This window comes from Galeopterus variegatus, unplaced genomic scaffold (genome assembly GCF_000696425.1).
Source record: "Galeopterus variegatus unplaced genomic scaffold, G_variegatus-3.0.2 Scaffold6793, whole genome shotgun sequence".
NCBI lineage: Eukaryota > Metazoa > Chordata > Mammalia > Dermoptera > Cynocephalidae > Galeopterus > Galeopterus variegatus.
The window spans coordinates 23483-42524 of record NW_007732904.1 but is presented as its reverse complement, the minus strand read 5'-3'; the positions used below and the strand labels follow the sequence as shown (position 1 = coordinate 42524).

The 19042-nt window shown below is 34.6% G+C and overlaps 1 protein-coding gene across 1 annotated transcript; it reads right to left on the bottom strand.

Annotated features, from left to right (window-relative positions):
* Window positions 1–5282: 5282 nt before the first annotated feature.
* Window positions 5283–13251, bottom strand: FPGT (fucose-1-phosphate guanylyltransferase). The gene is made up of 4 exons (XM_008591264.1): window positions 13236–13251; window positions 12104–12271; window positions 9952–10044; window positions 5283–7792 (listed from the first exon to the last, which is right to left on the bottom strand). Exons 1-4 carry the CDS (start codon window positions 13249–13251, stop codon window positions 6336–6338), a joined length of 1734 nt encoding a protein of 577 aa, XP_008589486.1. The 3' UTR covers window positions 5283–6335.
* Window positions 13252–19042: the final 5791 nt, after the last annotated feature.

Sequence of the window (19042 nt, the reverse complement as noted above, 5' to 3'; positions counted from 1 at the left end):
GGGCCACTTATTAGAATGAGGACTCAAGTTCCCCAAAATAATTTAGATCACATGTGCATATACGGTGAGGGGAAAGGGGCTTTTCAGGGAAAGAGAAAAAGAGTCCTCAAAGAGACAATTTGGATGAATTACAATAGATTAGCAAGTGAAAAAATTCTTGGCGATGAGGATGCCACAGGATTTCTAAGAACAATTAATTATTCAATGTTGTGTTTTCATTGCTCTGGTATATATACCCTTCTCTTTCCTCCCACCACCTTCATCCATAGCCCCAATTATTCAGAGATATTTGTTGCACAGACAATTTGTGTGAAAAGGGCTCTTTTTTTTTTTTTTTTTTCCCTGGAGGGAGTAGGGTGATGTGGTATGTGTGGGAAAGAGGTAAAGTTTGAGACTCACATAGTGAAAAATAGGCACTTAATTCACAGCATTGTGAGAAAATCACATGCAAGCTCAAATAGAATTCATTCACCAGAAATGGAAGCTTATAGCCAAAGGCGATCCGATTGTGAAGTTATATGATCTCTAGGAATTTCACAGATATTTGGGAGAAGCTTTGGACATGTATGGGGTTTAGAATATAAGCTGAGCTAATGTTTACTTTATCTGAAGGGGAAGACAAATTCCAGCTATCCTTTCATTACACATACTAAATATATAAAAGGAAAAAACAACAACATGTGAGGTAAAGAGATTGTAGACTATCACTAGGCAAAACTTCATAGAAATAAAAGTGTAGAATGTTAGAAAGTAGTATGAATCATCATACTAAAAGGCAGTCTGCAGGGGAGCAAAACGGGATATAAAAACAGAACAAATTACTGAAGCAAGGTTGAAATGCCCACAATACTCCTTTTCCTCTCTACACCCACTATAACTCAATGTTAATCTTTTAAAATACCTTCCCTTTACAGTCTCTCTGCAACTTTGTGTTCATGCACAATCGTAAAATTCAGATAATAGTCCATTACTCCATATAAGAAGGTATTACGAGATTGAAAAAAAAAAAAAACTACTGCATTAGTTAGATAACAGTGGTAGCTCAGTAGGAGTTGAGAGAAGTGGATGAATTTTGACTGTATAGATAGCACTTGCTGAAGAATTGGATGGAAAGGTTGAGGGAAAGTATGTAAGAGAGGAGTCATGGATGATTCCCAGGTTTTTGCCTTGAGCAGTTTGTTGAACAATAGGGTTATTTATCGAGATAAAAAAAATAATTAGGATAGAGCTCTCTAAATGGAAACGCCTAATTTTTTCTAGTAAGTGAGGAATATGAAGCAGGCAGGTGTGTATCTGAATCTAGAATTCAGTGTTGGACATATTATAATGGTCAGTAGAGACAACTTCAAAAACATTGTAAATAGAACATATAACATAGACTGCATCATGATGAAATAATATGGCTAAGAGAAGTTTTGTCTTTCTTGTGGCTTATTTATTTTTATGTTATGGGAAATTACAGCATGTTTGTAGTCTAGAGATACAAGTATAGAGAGAGATAGATTGCACATACAAACAAACATGGATAAGTTTGCAAATTGCTTCTTCTCTTACTGTCATAATATTTCTTTTTTATTAAGCATCAGCACTTGTAACAAATGAAAAAAAATTCTCTGAAACTCTACACTTCCTTCTTACATACAAGCTTCCATAGACAGCCCCTGATTTGACTGGATAATGGATCATTAGAAGCTTTATCAACTTTAACCAATTATAATGAGTGATGATCTTTCTTATTAAATTTCATAAAAAATTGATTCCAGTGATATATAATTAGTGAATTTTATAAGTTAATTTATGACCTTGCCAGTGTGCCTGTATATTTAAAATGTACCCTTGGACCACTCGTCATGATCATAATTATTTCTTTGTATAGTCAAAGTTTTATAGTTCTAGATTTTACTAAAAATATTTGAAACCTCTGGTGGATATAATTTACTTTCTCAAACCCCAAGGCTAAAAATAATAGGAAAGAAACCAATCATGTAAAACTTCATTGAGCAGTGCAACATTTCTCAGCCTGCAAATGAAATAAACACTTACTTCATAAGAGTTGTTGTTTTAAAAGATTTTTGCCTCAGGATGTAAATGCTTTAATTCTTTTCTGGGCAATGTGGCACTCCTACAAGGAAGTGGTAAATTAAAACTAACTTGAACCATCTGAATGTTCTGCAGAGAAAAAAAAGAATGGATACTGGTGAAGAAAAGAAATAAATCATTCACATGTGAAGATTACTTAGCCACAGAGTGTTGGTTATAGCAAAGATTTTAAAAGCCTTTAAGGAGTCTGGAGATTCAACAAGCAGATCAGTAGCACATCATAAAACAGTGCCAAAAGAATGCAGTTTAGATTGTTTCAGCAATGCATTGAAGCACAATTGAAGTATAATTCTAACACAGATAGCTAAGAAATGACACCAGTAGATGGATTGCACCAGTCTCCAGAAATGAATTGCTCTGTTTGGTTAAAATCTATATGCTGGATGGCTAAGAGATCCCTGTAGTTAGAGGCTTGAAAAAGATGGACTATTCTTCCAACCAGCTCAGAAACATTAACTGTCTTAGTTTCAATCACTTACCTGCATGGGCAATAATGCCCTTGTAATGACCATCTTTAGACACAAATGTCAACAATCAAGCTGCTTTACAGGTGGATGGTAATTGTGACTAATTCACTGGCATCATCATGCCTCACTTCCAATCCTCCAGATATCAATGCACTAGGAAATCAGCAATTTTACCCCAAATTTTGATCTGACCCAAAATTGTGATCTACTAAATCACAGCCAAATTGATAAGTTTGAATGATGTGGCAAGTTCAGTTTATTGTGGCTCATGTAGATATCTCTACCAGGAACAGAACAGTACTCTCCAGCCACACTGGTATAATCATCTTTCATTTTACACACACACACACACACACACACACACACACACACACACACCCTAATTAGATATTTCTATAGACAAATGGGAGCATGAAGAACACTATTAAGTTATATAGAGTTTAGCACACTGGTACTGGAGACAAGGAGGAGAAAAAAAAAAAAACCCTGACAAAGTTCAATACAAGAAATATTAATATAATTCTACTAAGTATAAATAATAGAAGTTGTATTTCTCAACATCAATAGAAATTGGCTTTATCTGAACAAAATTAGAAAGGCAAAAAAAAATATCAAGTTAAACTAAGTCGAAAATGGTTGCTTCAGTTATTTTTCTTATACTAAATTTAAAAGGTCTTTCTTTAATAAGAGTAATTTAATTATTGACACAGATGAAGATTTAGTTTTATTTAGCTGAACAACAACAAAAAGAGCATATGAAATACTTTAGACAGCTTTGAACATATTAATAACAATTTTGGAAGGGTGTATTTTCTCTCAATAATGGTAAACTAGTTTAAGTGCCTTCAGTCTGGGCCTCCAAGTTGCTCAAGTCCAGAAGACATCATGATATATATGAATGCCCTCTCTGATTTTGTGTTATGTACAAGGGGTCTTCAAAAAGTTCATGAAAAGACATGTTTTACCTTTTAATCCTCTCTATGAACTTTCTCAAATATCCTTGTATTCAGCAGCTGTATGTGACGGCCATGCTTACCTTTTGCAGCAGGAGAAGTGTTGATTTTGGTTCTGTTGTTGGATTTGGTAATCTTTTCATTACATTGGGAGTTTAACTTAGATCTAGATCACCACAGGTCATGGGAGTTGAGACTGGATTCACGCTGTCAAATTTTTGTTGCTTTCAGAGATGACTTGGAATTTTTAAGCGTTACTTCCCTCAGTATACACTGATACATAATCTTTATGTCTGTTTTGCTTAGTTTAGCTAATAAATGCCTAAGGTAGAGGATTATTACCAAACGCTGTATCTTTTCCATGCCCTTCTTGACCACTGTTAACAATTAAATAATGGATGTTTTTGGAATGAAATTAGTTACCAACAATAGCAATCCTTTATAAACCTGAGGATACATGATTTAAGTGCCATGATTTTATGAAATATAAATTACAAATCAAGAGGAAATGTTTAATTTCATACTTAGATATGAAGGATTTACTTTTTCTATTCCTAATATAACTCAGAAAAAAAAAAGACTGCATTTTTTTTATTGGGAAGATAAATGAAAAGTCTGAAAAACTGTCAACACAAAATTTAGTCATTTCTTATCGAAAATACTTTCCTCCTCAACCCATCAACATGTACACTACACTCAGGGGTGGAATTTATGGAATTTAAAAGTGACTTGCTGCTTTTTTTTTTTTTTTTTCTTCTAGACTCTTTCAATAAAACACTTAGGTTAGAATCATTTCCTAATCATTCTTTTTTCCCCCACATTTCAACGTCTCTGAAAATAGAATGTGTCTTACAATTGGTAGTACTTTATAATAGTTACTAGCCAGGCACCAATAACCATGGAGTTATTTGCTCATTTGTGAACGTGATCACAGCTGTGCCTGTGATTGCCACTTCAGTTGAGTTTGGTACACTGTTGGTGGGACATATGTGATACTACACAGCAAGCAATACAATTCAAGGCAAAAGACACTGACAAATCCTTTGAAGAGATAACATTTCAAAGAAAGTAGAATCCACACATTGTGTAGGATATGATTAAAATTAAGATGAGGTGAAATACAGTATTGAGCATTTAATGAATGACAAGCACATAACATCCTCTGAAAGCTTGGCAAGTAAATTAATAATGTTAAACAATAGCTATCATACATTTTTTCTCCCTGGGGAAACCTTGAAAAAAGAAAAAAACAACATGTACACATACATACAAATACCATAATTTAGGATGGCAGACAAGTCATTTCTGGTTTAACAAAAAATTACTTTCATATTGACTTGATAATATGACATCAATTCATCAGAAACCTCTCGACTTTGAAAAAAGCCATCTATCTTCCAGGGACATGTGATTAAACAGAGGCAAAAATGAAACTGAGTTTTGTCTAATAGCAAAGCCTCAGCATCAAAACTTGCAGAATGAGTATCTGGTATCTGTAGCTTGCTGGAAAATCCAGACAGTGGTGTGTGTGGTAGGACACCCTTAGGAAATGCAGCCTTACCAATAATTTTGAGAGTACAGATGGCAGTGGGTGGGAAACATGGATATCAACAACTCTGAGTTGAAAGTGCTTCAGAAAACTTTGACTTGGAATGTGAAGCTGTACAAATGTCTTGACAATATCTCAGTATTTCACTTTTTTGTCCCTCTATATACGTATACAAGAGAGGCCTCTAATAAATAAAAATTCAGGTAAGAAAGATAGCATTATGTCATATTTTATTGGTGGTGTTTTCTTAACAGAATGCAAAATAATGGCAATTCTTATAATCGATGGCATTTTAGATTACATAAAATTACAGCATTGAACATTTAATGAACAACAAACACATTACATCCTCTGAAAGCTCTGCAAGTAAATCAATAAATTTTAAATGATAGCCACCATATATTTTTATATTCTCCTTAGGAAGAACTTTAAAAAAAGAAAACAAAAAAGCCCCCATAATATAAATACGATACTTTAGAGCCACAGAGCAGCCACTTATAATTTACCAATTATTTTTATATTGACACATTAATATGTAACTAAAAGTGGTGCAAACCAGTTCTTACTTAAATTTATTTATGTTAATTTAAAACACAAAACTCTGACAAATCTTGTCTCCAATTAATTATCAGACGCTGATATGAAAACATTTCACTTATATGTTTCTATTTCGGTATAAGCATGCAAGTTGGGATTCTAGCCAATTTTTATTTTCCTGAAGCTGTTTATCATCTGCATATTATCTCAGTTTTTCTATTCTTCTGCCTCCCTCCTGCTGTCTACCTTTTGGCCACATATTACTTCTCAGCATCATCACCAGTGTATAAACAGGAAATATGAAATGGAAAGTAAAATCAGTCCATCTGGTAACTTAACAGTTCTGTTAAAGGGATTAATAGGAGATGAAAGTAATGTCCATAGTGAAATTATATGACTATCAGTGAATCTCAATTATTCCTACCACTTTCCCTAGAGATAACTGAGATTTTTGTATAGATATGTGTTTTCCTGTGGAACAGAATGTTAGGCAAAATTTACAAGGTATATGAACATGTTTGAGTGTGTAAAGATAAAATACATCTATAATGGAACTATTCTTCCATCAAAATATAATTTAGCTGTAGTTTTGTATTATTAATATTATGCCACAGCAATTACATTAATACAGTTTTCATTAATTCACTTCAGTGAAATAAAATGAAAAAAAAAGTCTATGAACATGCCTATATTTGCAGTCTTGCTCAGAGAAAGACAAAGTATACAATATTAAGATATCTCTAAATCAGATTGCTTTTTATTCAAACTAATTTCTAGAAAAATTTGCTCCCTGTAAGTTATCATGTCTTCTACATCTTTGTAGACAAGCATTTCCTCAATGGACAATAGCTCATAGCTATTCAGGCTGAATGATGACTTGTTCTTGACAGCAGTTAACATCTTTAGAGACGTTGTAACCGAATCACTCAAAGAACAACAAACTGGGAAAATGCGAGCAGTCCACAAACTCAAACACGTCTTGTCTCCAGAGAACAGTTCCTCTGTAACTTTAAGATTCCAAATATCTAAGCATGACAGGAAACAGACCCCAAAGAACTGAAGTAACTTTATATCTGACAATGTTTTAACATTCTTTTTCAAGTCGTCTTGCACTCCAAATGCCATAGATGAATATTTTAATTGTCCATTCATCTTCAGGCTTAAGGAACACACAAAAGAATATGCAGGCAGGACAGCTTTTGTTATGATACAAGAACCGCTAATAATGCAGTTTTCCCCAACTGAAACATCAGGCCCCAATCTGCAATATTCCACAACTGAGCCAGGTGCCACAGAACATCCTGAATCCAGTATACTTTGAATAACACAAGATGTTTTACCAGAGTATTCTGATATATCTGGAAAAATGCTAAAAGCTATGGACTGTAACCCAAGCTCTGACTTTAACCAGCTGTCAGAAGTAAAATGAAACAAATATTCTTCAGTTGTTCCAATGTGATAAAATTTGGAGTTATTAAGAACAACAACATTTAGTGATGTTCCTTTAAGAAGATGAAATATTCTCTGTCTCATATCTACCAACTCTGACTCTTCTTTGGTGACATTTGATGTGTTTCTGGTGTATTCCACAGTTGCTCCAGGTCCCAAAGCCTGCAGAAAGTCTCCATAGGCATCTATTTCACAGTTCACTGTGCCTATTTTTTCATAAAAAGCTAGCAACTTTTTAGCTGATTTATGATCCATATAAAATAGGCTATCTGTGTACACATACTCAGAGTCTAATCTAAAACAGGCAGTGTCACCTCCAGCACAGTCCTTTTGACAAAAATTTCTAGGTCTATACACAGCATTAAACTGATGCATTTTTTCTATGCTAGGCTTATGAAGAAAACAATGACAACACCGGTATTCAAGGTCTCCATGTTCCAAATAATTAAAAGGATCTAAGACAAATACTCCATGTGTGGTACCCATAGTCAAACTAGAAGGATGAGCTAAAGCAGTAAAGCCGGGTTTGTCAAACCTAATAAACTCAAGTTCTCCAATACTATAAAGTTCAATATCATCAGCACAGGTAACCAGAACCCCGGGATTCATATGTGAGGGGAAATCAATGTACATGGCTAGTTTTAATTCCAACATCTGATAAATGGGGTTACCAAGAGGTAAAGCAGTGAAAATTTTCCCCAGAGCACTTGCATTTGGAAGGCGTTGACTATAGCCACCTATAAAATGAAACAAAATATTTAAAATGTGTTATTATTTGCAAGATTTTTAAAACCCAGGGTATCAGTTACAACTCAAAATGTCTCTAAAGATATTTAATATACACAACCTGTTACTGTAACTCAGGAAAGAATAATGACATGCAAGTTAAAAATTCAAATAGCTATTCTCCTGCAGTCATTTGATATAATGAAGTTTTAAAGAATCTAGATTAGGAAAGAACTCTAACATACTGCAGAGCCTGTGAATTGTTTTGAATCAAATGGATAACAAATAAAGACCATGGATTACATGATTTTGTATTTACATTTTAAAAGATACATTTCAGCCATATTTAAATTCCTACATTAAAAATCTACTTCATAGGGAAGAAAAGTTATAAAAAACTAATATGCCAATTCTGAAATATAATGATTAAACACTAATTTCCAGATGCAGTGTCTTTCCTCAAAGTATTACATACACTTTTTCTTTTTGTGGCTGGGATCAAAACCCTTGACCTTGGTGTTATCAGCACCTCTGCTCTAACCAATTGAGCAAACCAGCCAACCCAAATTATTACATACACTTAAAGGAAATAAAGCACTTTTAAATGTATACTTGTTTTTAATTTAAACAGGCTTTTTCCTTCTAAGATGAGTTTTGTAATTTTTCAATTCCTTGAAAAGTGTGTTCTCTTAAGCACATTAAATATCTTGCATCTTTTGTAACTAGCTATATTGAGAGGCAGGCTTACATAGCAAGAGAAAGACAAAGAGTTAGAGTGAGTTCAAACCTGTTTCACCACTTTTTAGTTGTTCATCTTTGGATTTACTCCAAATCAGCAAATGTAGAATACTTGTCTCATATTTTATGACAATACATTTCAAGCACTTGGCACATAGTACATGTTCAACAAATGAGAGCTAATAATAGTTTTCTATTTTTCCTTTTTCCAAAGACTAGCCAATAGTAAAGCTTAGCACTATAAGAATTATCTATTTTTAAGTATGTATTTTTTGGTGTCTAATTTAATTTTTACTAAATTGTTAATATTTTTTTTCTAAAACAAAATTATAAATTTTTTTAAAAAATATTTTTAATTAGGGCCGGCCCGGTGGCGCACTGCTACAGTGCGCCGCTTGGGAAGCGCGGCGGCGCTCCCGCCGAGGGTTCGGATCCCACATACAGACCGGTTCCCCCTCACTGGCTGAGCGAGGCGCGGGAGCAACGCCGAGGGTTGCGATCCCATTGCTGGTCCCGGTCCGGTGCGGGGGCGACGCTGAGGGTTGCGATCCGTTGCCGGACATGGAAAAAGACAAAAAGGAAAAAAAAAATTTTTTTTAATTAGTCTTAAAACCAGAACCTGGATACTTTACTTATACATCATCGTTACAAAGAATCACTTTTCTGTATACGAATCAAAAGAATTAGAGAGTGTGTTGGAAACCATGTAGATGAATGATTGGTTCTAAAATACCTGTCGCTGGACTAGTGTCAGTCCATGACAAAGTTTTCATCAGCACCCTAGCATATGAAGAAAAGTAATAAATTAAATTAAAAATAAATCAATTAAAAAACTATCTTTTATTCTAAGAATATGTCCTTTCTACTTTTCTGTTTTAGAATATCCTCTTCTGTGTGTTTCTCCTTATATCCTTACTTGTTAACTCCATGTCTAATCATTTTTTTCTTTTATTTTTAAAATTCTTTTAAAGATTGCAGACTGTGGCTATCAATAATCAGACAAAACTGCAAGGCAGAAAGTTTTGCCCAAAATTTAGTAATGACAGTACTAAACCAGTCTCTCTCCTACAGCAAGAATCCACTCTAAACCATGAGTAGAGGAGAAATGTTCAAATTTTAATAAGTTCTGTCTTAGGAAAATAGTTTTCTATATGCATACCAAAACCCAAACAACATCTATGAAAAGTTGATGTGATGATGTATGTGACCTACAATATTAAGGATAAATTTTATAAAAATTACTATGCTACTTACAAGCTAAAAATACCAAGAAAAGCATGAAATACTTGTTTTCAAAGCAGAATAACTTCAAGAATTAAAAAAAAAGAAAGGAAAAGGAAAGTATTTACAAGGGAGAAAAAAATCCCTAACATATCAAAGGTGAAATACTCAAAAGAAAATGTAAATTAGTGAAGTGGATCAATAACTTTACCAGAGTGGATTAATAGAATGGTAAAAGAATTCCATTTATCTCCATATAGCTTTTCCAAACATCGAAGGGCACAAAGTGTTGATCCTCCATTTCCTTAAAAATAAAGTTAAAAATGACAATTTATTTCATACACATCTACTAAAATTTTGTAATGATGGTAAATTTAGATGTGATAACTTTAAAGATATGGCTTTTGGCTGTAATAAACTCAGTAGACAGACAGCAAAGTTATTGGCAAAATAAAATTAAATATATCTCGCAGCAAACAAACAATTAGTAATGAAACCTGGAAAGCAGCCCTTAGTAATAAATAATGAGCTAATATTCTCCCCAAAATAATAATTATAAATTACACAATCTGTAACATTAGTATGAGTGTTAAGTATAAACATTCATATGGAGTTACAAATCACAAAATCCACTTACATTTAGGTGCCCCACAACATTTTGGTCAATAATGGACCACATATATGATGGTATACTCTGTTAAGTATAAACATTCATATGGAGTTACAAATCACAAAATCCACTTACATTTAGGTGCCCTACAACATTTTGGTCAATAATGGACCACATATATGATGGTATACTTCTTTTACTTATTAAAAAAAATCTGTAAAACATCCTCAGTAAGGTCCTTCAAGAGTTATTCCAGAAGACTTTATTACCATAGAAGATGACATCTCCATGCATATTATTGCCCCTGAAGGCCTTCAGTGGGACAAGATATACAGGTGGAAGATAGTGATATTGATGATCCTGACCTTGTGTAGGCTTAGGCCAATGTGTGCGTTAGTGTTAGTTTTTAACAAAAAAAGTTTAAAAAGTAAAAATAAAATATTTAAAAAATAGAATAAAGCTTATAGAATAAGGATATAAAGAAAATACTTTTGCATTTATTGAAGAAAGAATATTTTAAATATAGTATAGCCTAAGTCTACAGTAATGTCCTAGGCCTTCACATTCCTTCACCACTTACTCACTGAAACTTGCAGAGAAACTTCCAGTCCTATAAGATCCATCCATAGGATGTATAGCTATACAATGTTTTACCTTTTATACTGTATTTTTACTGTGCCTTTTCTATGTTTAGATACAGAAATACAATTGTGTTACAATTGCCTACAGTATTCAGTACGGTAACATGCCCTACAGGTTTGTAGCTCAGTACAATAGGCTATCTTATACAGCCTAGGTATGTTGTAGTGTATACCGTCCAGGTTTGTGAAGCACAATCTATGATGTTCACACAATGATGAGATCACCTCATAATGCATTTCTCAGAATGTATTCCTGTTGTTAATCGATGCATGACTGTACTTCTCCCATATGACATAATCAAATATACAAATATTAGATTTCCTTTCTAAAAAGATTTTTAGAACCTGGTTTCCTAAAAAACAGCTTAAATATCACTACCACACTAGCTACCTTGGGCAAGTTATTTAACTCCTGTGCATCAGATTCTTATCTACACAATAGGAATAATAAAATTACTGACCTCATAGTTCTGAGGATTAAAACAATATTGGCTAATTAGAAAAATACTAATGTCATATACGTATATACTATACCTGGTATGAAGGGCTTCAGCTTTAAGTATGGAAAATAGCCTTCAGGAAAATAGCATTTATCTTTATTTGCAATGGAAGGTTAAAGGGAAAGGTTGACCTAAACCATGGTTTAAAAGTAAATATAGATATATTTTTAAAACTAAATATTCTATAACACTTAAGCCATTAGACTGTGTTCTTCTGCATTCTGCACTGTGATCCCAAGAGGCCAAGTATATATTTTTCTTCTAATTTGTTTTCTTCATATAAATTTCTGAAGGAACTTTGGGGTGGGGAGGGACTTTAAGGCCCCTACTGATAAGATCCAAAAGAATATTTACCATTTGAGTAAATTTTATTAAAACTAATAAAATTCTTTTAAATAACATTCTGGAAGTTTTTTAGAGTAAGTCACAATGGGTAAGAACAGTTGCTAAGCTTTTTATCTTTCTAAACAAGAATTTACATTCAGATTTTAAAGTTTATAATGGCCATGAGTGGAGATATGCAGCTTATAAACTGTAAGACACAGAAAAGCTTTTCTGCAATGATTATTCTGTCCAGAAACGATGTTATAAACCTGACCATAAAATGCGTACCAATTTTGACTCCAGCAGGATCAACAAAAACATGATATTGAACTCCAAGGGGTAACTCCTTTCTTCTCAGCTTTTCTGACAGCTGTTGCTTATAAGCAAGTTCCTGTTTTTTATCAGCTGCTGTTATTGCAACTATGTCCCAGAATTCTCCAGCTGCCACAGGTTTGCCTATTTGAAAAAAAAGGTAATTATAACAAATAGTATCAGATTCTCCAGCTGTTACAAGTTTGCCTATTTGGAAAGATGCTGGGGGAAAGGGGGAGAGGTAACATTTATTATCATCTTCAAAAAGTTATCTTCTGCTTTTTTGAATTGGGAATAATCAGTGGCCCGTGGATATGACTAAAAATAGTTCTAATGAGGATTGCTCATGAGTTGTTTTTTTTTTTTTTTCTCTCTTTTAGATTACTGCCTCCTTTTATGGTCTACAATGCCATTTATTTAGAAATTCTGAAAGATGCAATATTTCTTGGTTAAGAGAGGTACTTTTAACTTGCCAAAGACTATTACCTCAATTCTTAAGTAGGAAGAGTAGACAAAGAAACGAATTAATATCCAGTTATGAAAATCAATTTTCACATATCAGGGCCACTTACTGTTTGTTGGCTAAGAAACATTCAACTCAAGGATGCATTCCTTCAATGTTCCTTCAATTTTATATATATGGGTACTTTATTTTTTATTGTCTCAAAATAAGCCATGAAAGCTTACATAATCTATTAGAATATAACATAAAACTCTGGGTAACAGAAAAGGTCTCAAATCCCTGATGAACTCACTAAAAGACAGACAGCATTTCTGATAGAATCTCTTCTTTATTGATAAACAAGATGAATAAGTGGTTTTATTAGTTAACAAATAGGTCCTCTCAGCTAGAACCAAATACTCCTGTACTTTTTACGGTTATTCACATTAGTCCCTGTATTTTTAAGCAGTCACTCCATCAAAAATACAACCAATTTTATTTGACGGCTGTTCAGTGACAAAAAACAGTTTTGTTTCTCCCATTACACTAATACTCTCACAAACTTCTGACACCAGATATATGAGGATTTCTCATCAGCAAGCAAGCCATCAGTTCTGCAGTGCACACTAGATGGCTGTCTTCCAATTGAGTCCGGACACTATTTACCTAGAGTTGGCGTCATATCCCACAAGTTAAGGGCTCAGTCCCCAAGTCTACACCCCCTCACTTCAGGTGCCAATCATAAGCCACGTGTTGTTTTACCTGTGCTTCTGACCCACCCGCTATAAACTGAGGCTCCCACAACCCCCATCTTGGGTCCGATTAATTTGCTAGAGAAGCTTACAGAACTCAGGGAAACACTTACATTCACTGGTTTATTATAAAGGTTATTACAAAGAATACAGATGAAGAGACGCACAGGGCAACGTGTGGGGGGGAAGACGCGCAAAGCTTCCATGCCCGCTCAACTGTTCCACTAGGAACTTCTATGTGGTCAGGAATCCGTAAGCTCTCTGAACCAAGTCCTTTTGGGATAGCTGTTGTTAATAGTACAGGTGAGAGTTGGCAAAGGTTTGGCCAAGATGGTAACAGTGGAGACGGTGAAAAGTTGGTCAGATTCTGGATATATTTTGAAGGCAAAACCAATCAAATGTGCTTTTGGAATGGGTGTGTAGTGTGAGAGAAAGAGAGGAGTAAAAGATGACTGCCTGTAGATGGAGTGGCCCATCAATTGAGATGGGGAAGGTTATGCATGGGAAAGATTGGTGGGGTAGTTGGTAAAGTCCAGAATTTGGTGTGGGACTTGTTGAATAAACAGATGTATATGTATGTAATGCATATATAATGGAAGTTTATGTGTGTGTTTGTGTGTCTGTGTGCATCATACATATAAGTCTGGAGTTCAGGAGAGAGGTCTCGTCTAGAGATATAATTTTGAGAGTTGTCTGAATATATAGATGGACTTAATTTTAAACTGTGGAACTAGATGTGGTCCCAAGGGAATGAAGGTGTATTCGTCCATTTTTGCGTTGCTATAACATAACACCTGAGACTGGGTAGTTTATAAAGAAAAGAGGCCTATTTGGCTCATGATTCTGGGATACATGAGGTGCAGGCTGCGGGTACAGGCATATCACATGGCGAGAAGGAGAGAGAGAGAGAGAGAAGGTGCCAGGGTCCTTTAAACAACCAGTTTTCAAGGGAAATAAATACATTCTTATTGAAGAACATCCAGAAAATACAAAAGACTTGAGTGAGGTGAGAATGAGCAAAAGAGAAAAGGTCAGAGATGTAAAAAAGGGTCAGAGAAAGGATTTTGTTGTTTACTCTTTAGTGATACAAATGCCGTTGCAGCTTTGTTTTGATGTGACTTGCCTTATGTTGAAAGGGATCACTCAGAAGTGTGTGAATAGATTATAGTGAAGCGGGGGGTGAGGCAAGGATATAAGCAGGGAGACTTGTTTGGAAGCTGTTGTTAATAGTACAGGTGAGAGTTGGCAAAGGTTTGGCCAAGATGGTAACAGTGGAGACGGTGAAAAGTTGGTCAGATTCTGGATATATTTTGAAGGCAAAACCAATCAAATGTGCTTTTGGAATGGGTGTGTAGTGTGAGAGAAAGAGAGGAGTAAAAGATGACTGCCTGTAGATGGAGTGGCCCATCAATTGAGATGGGGAAGGTTATGCATGGGAAAGATTGGTGGGGTAGTTGGTAAAGTCCAGAATTTGGTGTGGGACTTGTTGAATAAACAGATGTATATGTATGTAATGCATATATAATGGAAGTTTATGTGTGTGTTTGTGTGTCTGTGTGCATCATACATATAAGTCTGGAGTTCAGGAGAGAGGTCTCGTCTAGAGATATAATTTTGAGAGTTGTCTGAATATATAGATGGACTTAATTTTAAACTGTGGAACTAGATGTGGTCCCAAGGGAATGAAGGTGTATTCGTCCATTTTTGCGTTGCTATAACATAACACCTGAGACTGGGTAGTTTATAAAGAAAAGAGGCCTATTTGGCTCATGATTCTGGGATACATGAGGTGCAGGCTGCGGGTACAGGCATATCACATGGCGAGAAGGAGAGAGAGAGAGAGAGATTTTTGTTCTCTCCTTTAATTTTTCCTCAAATTTTCATTAGTATTAATTTTTAAGTGAAAAAAATTATATTGTACACTATCTGAGTCATAGTAAATTTCCTTGCCAGTTGATTGTAGGGGATAAAAATGTCTAGAGATTTTGTTTGGGTTTATATACAGTATAATCGAACTGTGATATGGTTGTTTAAACAGTCTTAAGCTACTGGGGTATTATTATTTTACCAGAGTATTTACCACAGAGTATTCACCAATTATTTACCAGAGTAAAATATACCAATTTAGCTGAGTAGCAAGCCCATTAATTCTTTTTAAAAATATTTTTGTTTTAATTTATCAATATACAATGTAGTTGATTTTCATGTCACTTTACCGATTCCTCTTTCCCCCCTGCCTCTACCCCCTACCACCCGTCAACATTGTATCTGTTCACTTGTCTTAATAACTTAAAGGAATTATGATTGTTCTGTCTTCTTCCCTGCCCACTCCCCCGTTTATATATCTATTTATTTATTTTTAGCTCCCGCAGATAAGTGAGAACATGTGGTATTTCTCTTTCTGTGCCTGACTTATTTCACTTAATATAATTTTTTCTAAGTCCATCCATGTTGCCGTGAATGGTAGTATTTTGTTCTTTTTTTATAGCAGAGTAGTATTCCATTGTTTAGATATATACCACATTTTCCATATCCACTCATCTGATGATGGACATTTGGGCTGGTTCCAACTCTGCTATTATAAATAGTGCTGCAATAAACATGGGAGTACAGGTGTCCCTTCAACATGATGATTTCCATTCCTCTGGGTATATTCCCAGCAGTGGATTATCTGGGTTATATGATAGATCTATCTGTAATTGTTTGAGGAACCTCCAAACCATTTTCCATAAAGGCTGCACCATTTTGCAGTCCCACCAACAATGTATGAGAGTTCCTTTTTCTCCACAACCTTGCCAGCATTTATCATTCTCAGTCTTTTGGATATTAGCCATCCTAACTGGAGTGAGATGGTATCTCAAAGTGGTTTTGGTTTGCATTTCCCAAATGCTGAGTGATGTTGAACATTTTTTCATGTGTCTGTACAGCCATCAGATCTTTAACAAAGGCATCAAGTCTACACACTGATGAACAGACTGCCTCTTCAGCAAATGGTGCTGGGAAAACTGGATGTCCATATGTAGGAGAATGAAACTAGACGCATACCTCTCACCATATGCCAAAATCAACACAAAATGGATTAAAGAATTAAATATACACCCTGAAACAATAAAACTCCTTAAGGAAAACATAGGGAAAACACTCCAGGAAGTAGGATTGGGTACAGATCTCATGGATATGACCCCCATAACAGAAGCAACGAAAGGAAAAATAAACAAATGGGATTATATCAAACTAAAAATCTTCTGTGCAGCAAAAGAAATAATTAACAGAGTTAAAAGACAACCAACAGAGTGGGAGAAAATATTTGCAAAATATACATCTGACAAAGGATTAATATCCAGAATATAGAAGGAACTCAAACAACTTTACAGCAAAAAACCAAGTAAACACAATTAAAAAATGGGCAAAGGAGCTGAATAGGCATTTCTCTAAGGAAGCCCATTAATTCTGAAAAAACTAAACACTCTGGAAATTGTGTTTAGTCTTGAATTCTAAATTTTTAAAAGGACATTGGGCAAACTGGACTATAATAAATTGAAAAATAATATTCTGTGCAGGCATTTGGGCTTTTTTTTCCTCTTGGAGGAGACTAGAGGGTATTTGAAGAGCTGCCATGAAGAAGAGTGAGATAGATTTTTAAAACCAATATTATTGAGGATTACTTTATATGCAATTAACTTCACCTGTTTTAAGTAAACAATGTAATAATTTTTCGTAAATTCACTGAGTTGTGCAACCATCAACACAATCCAGGTTTAGAACATTTCCAACACCACAATAAGATGCCTTCTACCCGTGTATAGCTAATGCCAGTTAGATTGTTTTTTGTTACTATAGGCATAACTATGACTGTTGTGTGGAAGTTATAGAGAAGCACATTTTAATTTCCTCCCCACACTTCAAGTGAAGAAGCTGAGGCCCAATGAAGAGGGTCCTGGATTATAGATTGTGGAGCCTGTGGTGTGCGGCATGGTCAGACCATGTGAAGGGTCTGTTTGTTTTCGATACTTATGCTTTATTTCTCTGTTTAAACACTGCTCCTTTCTCCAACTCTTCCTGACATACAGCAAAAACAAAAATTCTTTGTACAGTTCCTTTTATTGGAATTTATTTACTCAGCAAGCCTGTTCTCAACTTAGTTCTTAAATATTTTTTTTCCCCACTGTGCCCTGTTGAAGGAACCCCTCATCTCTTACCTTTCTGTAGTGCAGGGAAGAACTCTTCCTCACCAGTCCCTGTCCTTGAACTTTTATATTACTTTCTCCCTTGTTTTTTTGTAGATTTTTTTTTTTCAAATAGAATGTCCACATAGTATAATCAATCTACTTTGTCCAGATATCAGTATGAAGTTTTTTTTGGTGGGGCGGGGGATGGGAGTGGGAGAGATTGGGGAGGAGAGGACAGGGAGAGGTCCAGTGGTTGAAAAATATAAATTAGTAGAGTCAATAACTAAATTTTAATTATTGTAGTACAGTGTTTGTTACTTTTAATAGAAATATATTAATGGCCCAACATTAGGAGATCCAAAATTTGTTTTAGAAAGCTAACCAAGGATTGTTTGGGCTAGAAGAAACAAATAATTGCTGTGCTGAACTTTCCTTGTTAGGANTTTTTTTTTTTCAAATAGAATGTCCACATAGTATAATCAATCTACTTTGTCCAGATATCAGTATGAAGTTTTTTTTGGTGGGGCGGGGGATGGGAGTGGGAGAGATTGGGGAGGAGAGGACAGGGAGAGGTCCAGTGGTTGAAAAATATAAATTAGTAGAGTCAATAACTAAATTTTAATTATTGTAGTACAGTGTTTGTTACTTTTAATAGAAATATATTAATGGCCCAACATTAGGAGATCCAAAATTTGTTTTAGAAAGCTAACCAAGGATTGTTTGGGCTAGAAGAAACAAATAATTGCTGTGCTGAACTTTCCTTGTTAGGAGTTTGTGATTTCTATGCAGATGTTTTTCTGTGGGTGTTTTGATTGTTTTATGTCCATCTTCTGGCTTACTACCTTTTAGTTTTTTCAGTTTTATGCTTTTCAGTCTACAAGTATGGAAGAAAAATAAAAGTTGAAAAGTGGTGTTTCACAAAAGCCTTTTTTCCCCCTTGAACAGATATATTTAGCCTTCCAAATTTTAAAAAGCAAATACATTTAAAGGGAAAAATAGTCATGATTACAAATGAATCCTGATTCTTTGTTCCAAATGATATTTCATATATTTGAAAACATGGAATATGCCACAAAATTTTAATGTTTAAAACTATCAGGGTTATTTATATTAACTTATAAATCCGGTGTATTCCATTTCATTCGCCAGGAGACATGTGTTGGTCTGACTGTTCTACTAAAATCTCCTCTGTTTAATTTGTAAAATACATTTTGTCTGTGATATAAAATCATGGCAGTTTGTCATCAAAACAGGGTTGACTCAATAAATCTGTTGTACAAATAAGAAGTATTTTACAAGTGTAATTGCTTTTTCTTGTTAATAGAGATGGGCTTAACATGTTGCAGACATTCTAAATAAAAAATAAAGTTTACAGCCACTATATGTGTAAAATATTACTGATTATAGATATTCCTTATAGTTAGATTTTTCCAAAAAAATAAAACTTTATTTTTCTCCTTATTTTTATAATTTTATTTTATATGCAGATACCTTACCAGCTGTTGTGATGATTCTGGAGTCCAGTATCCAGAATTCCACTTATTTAATAATA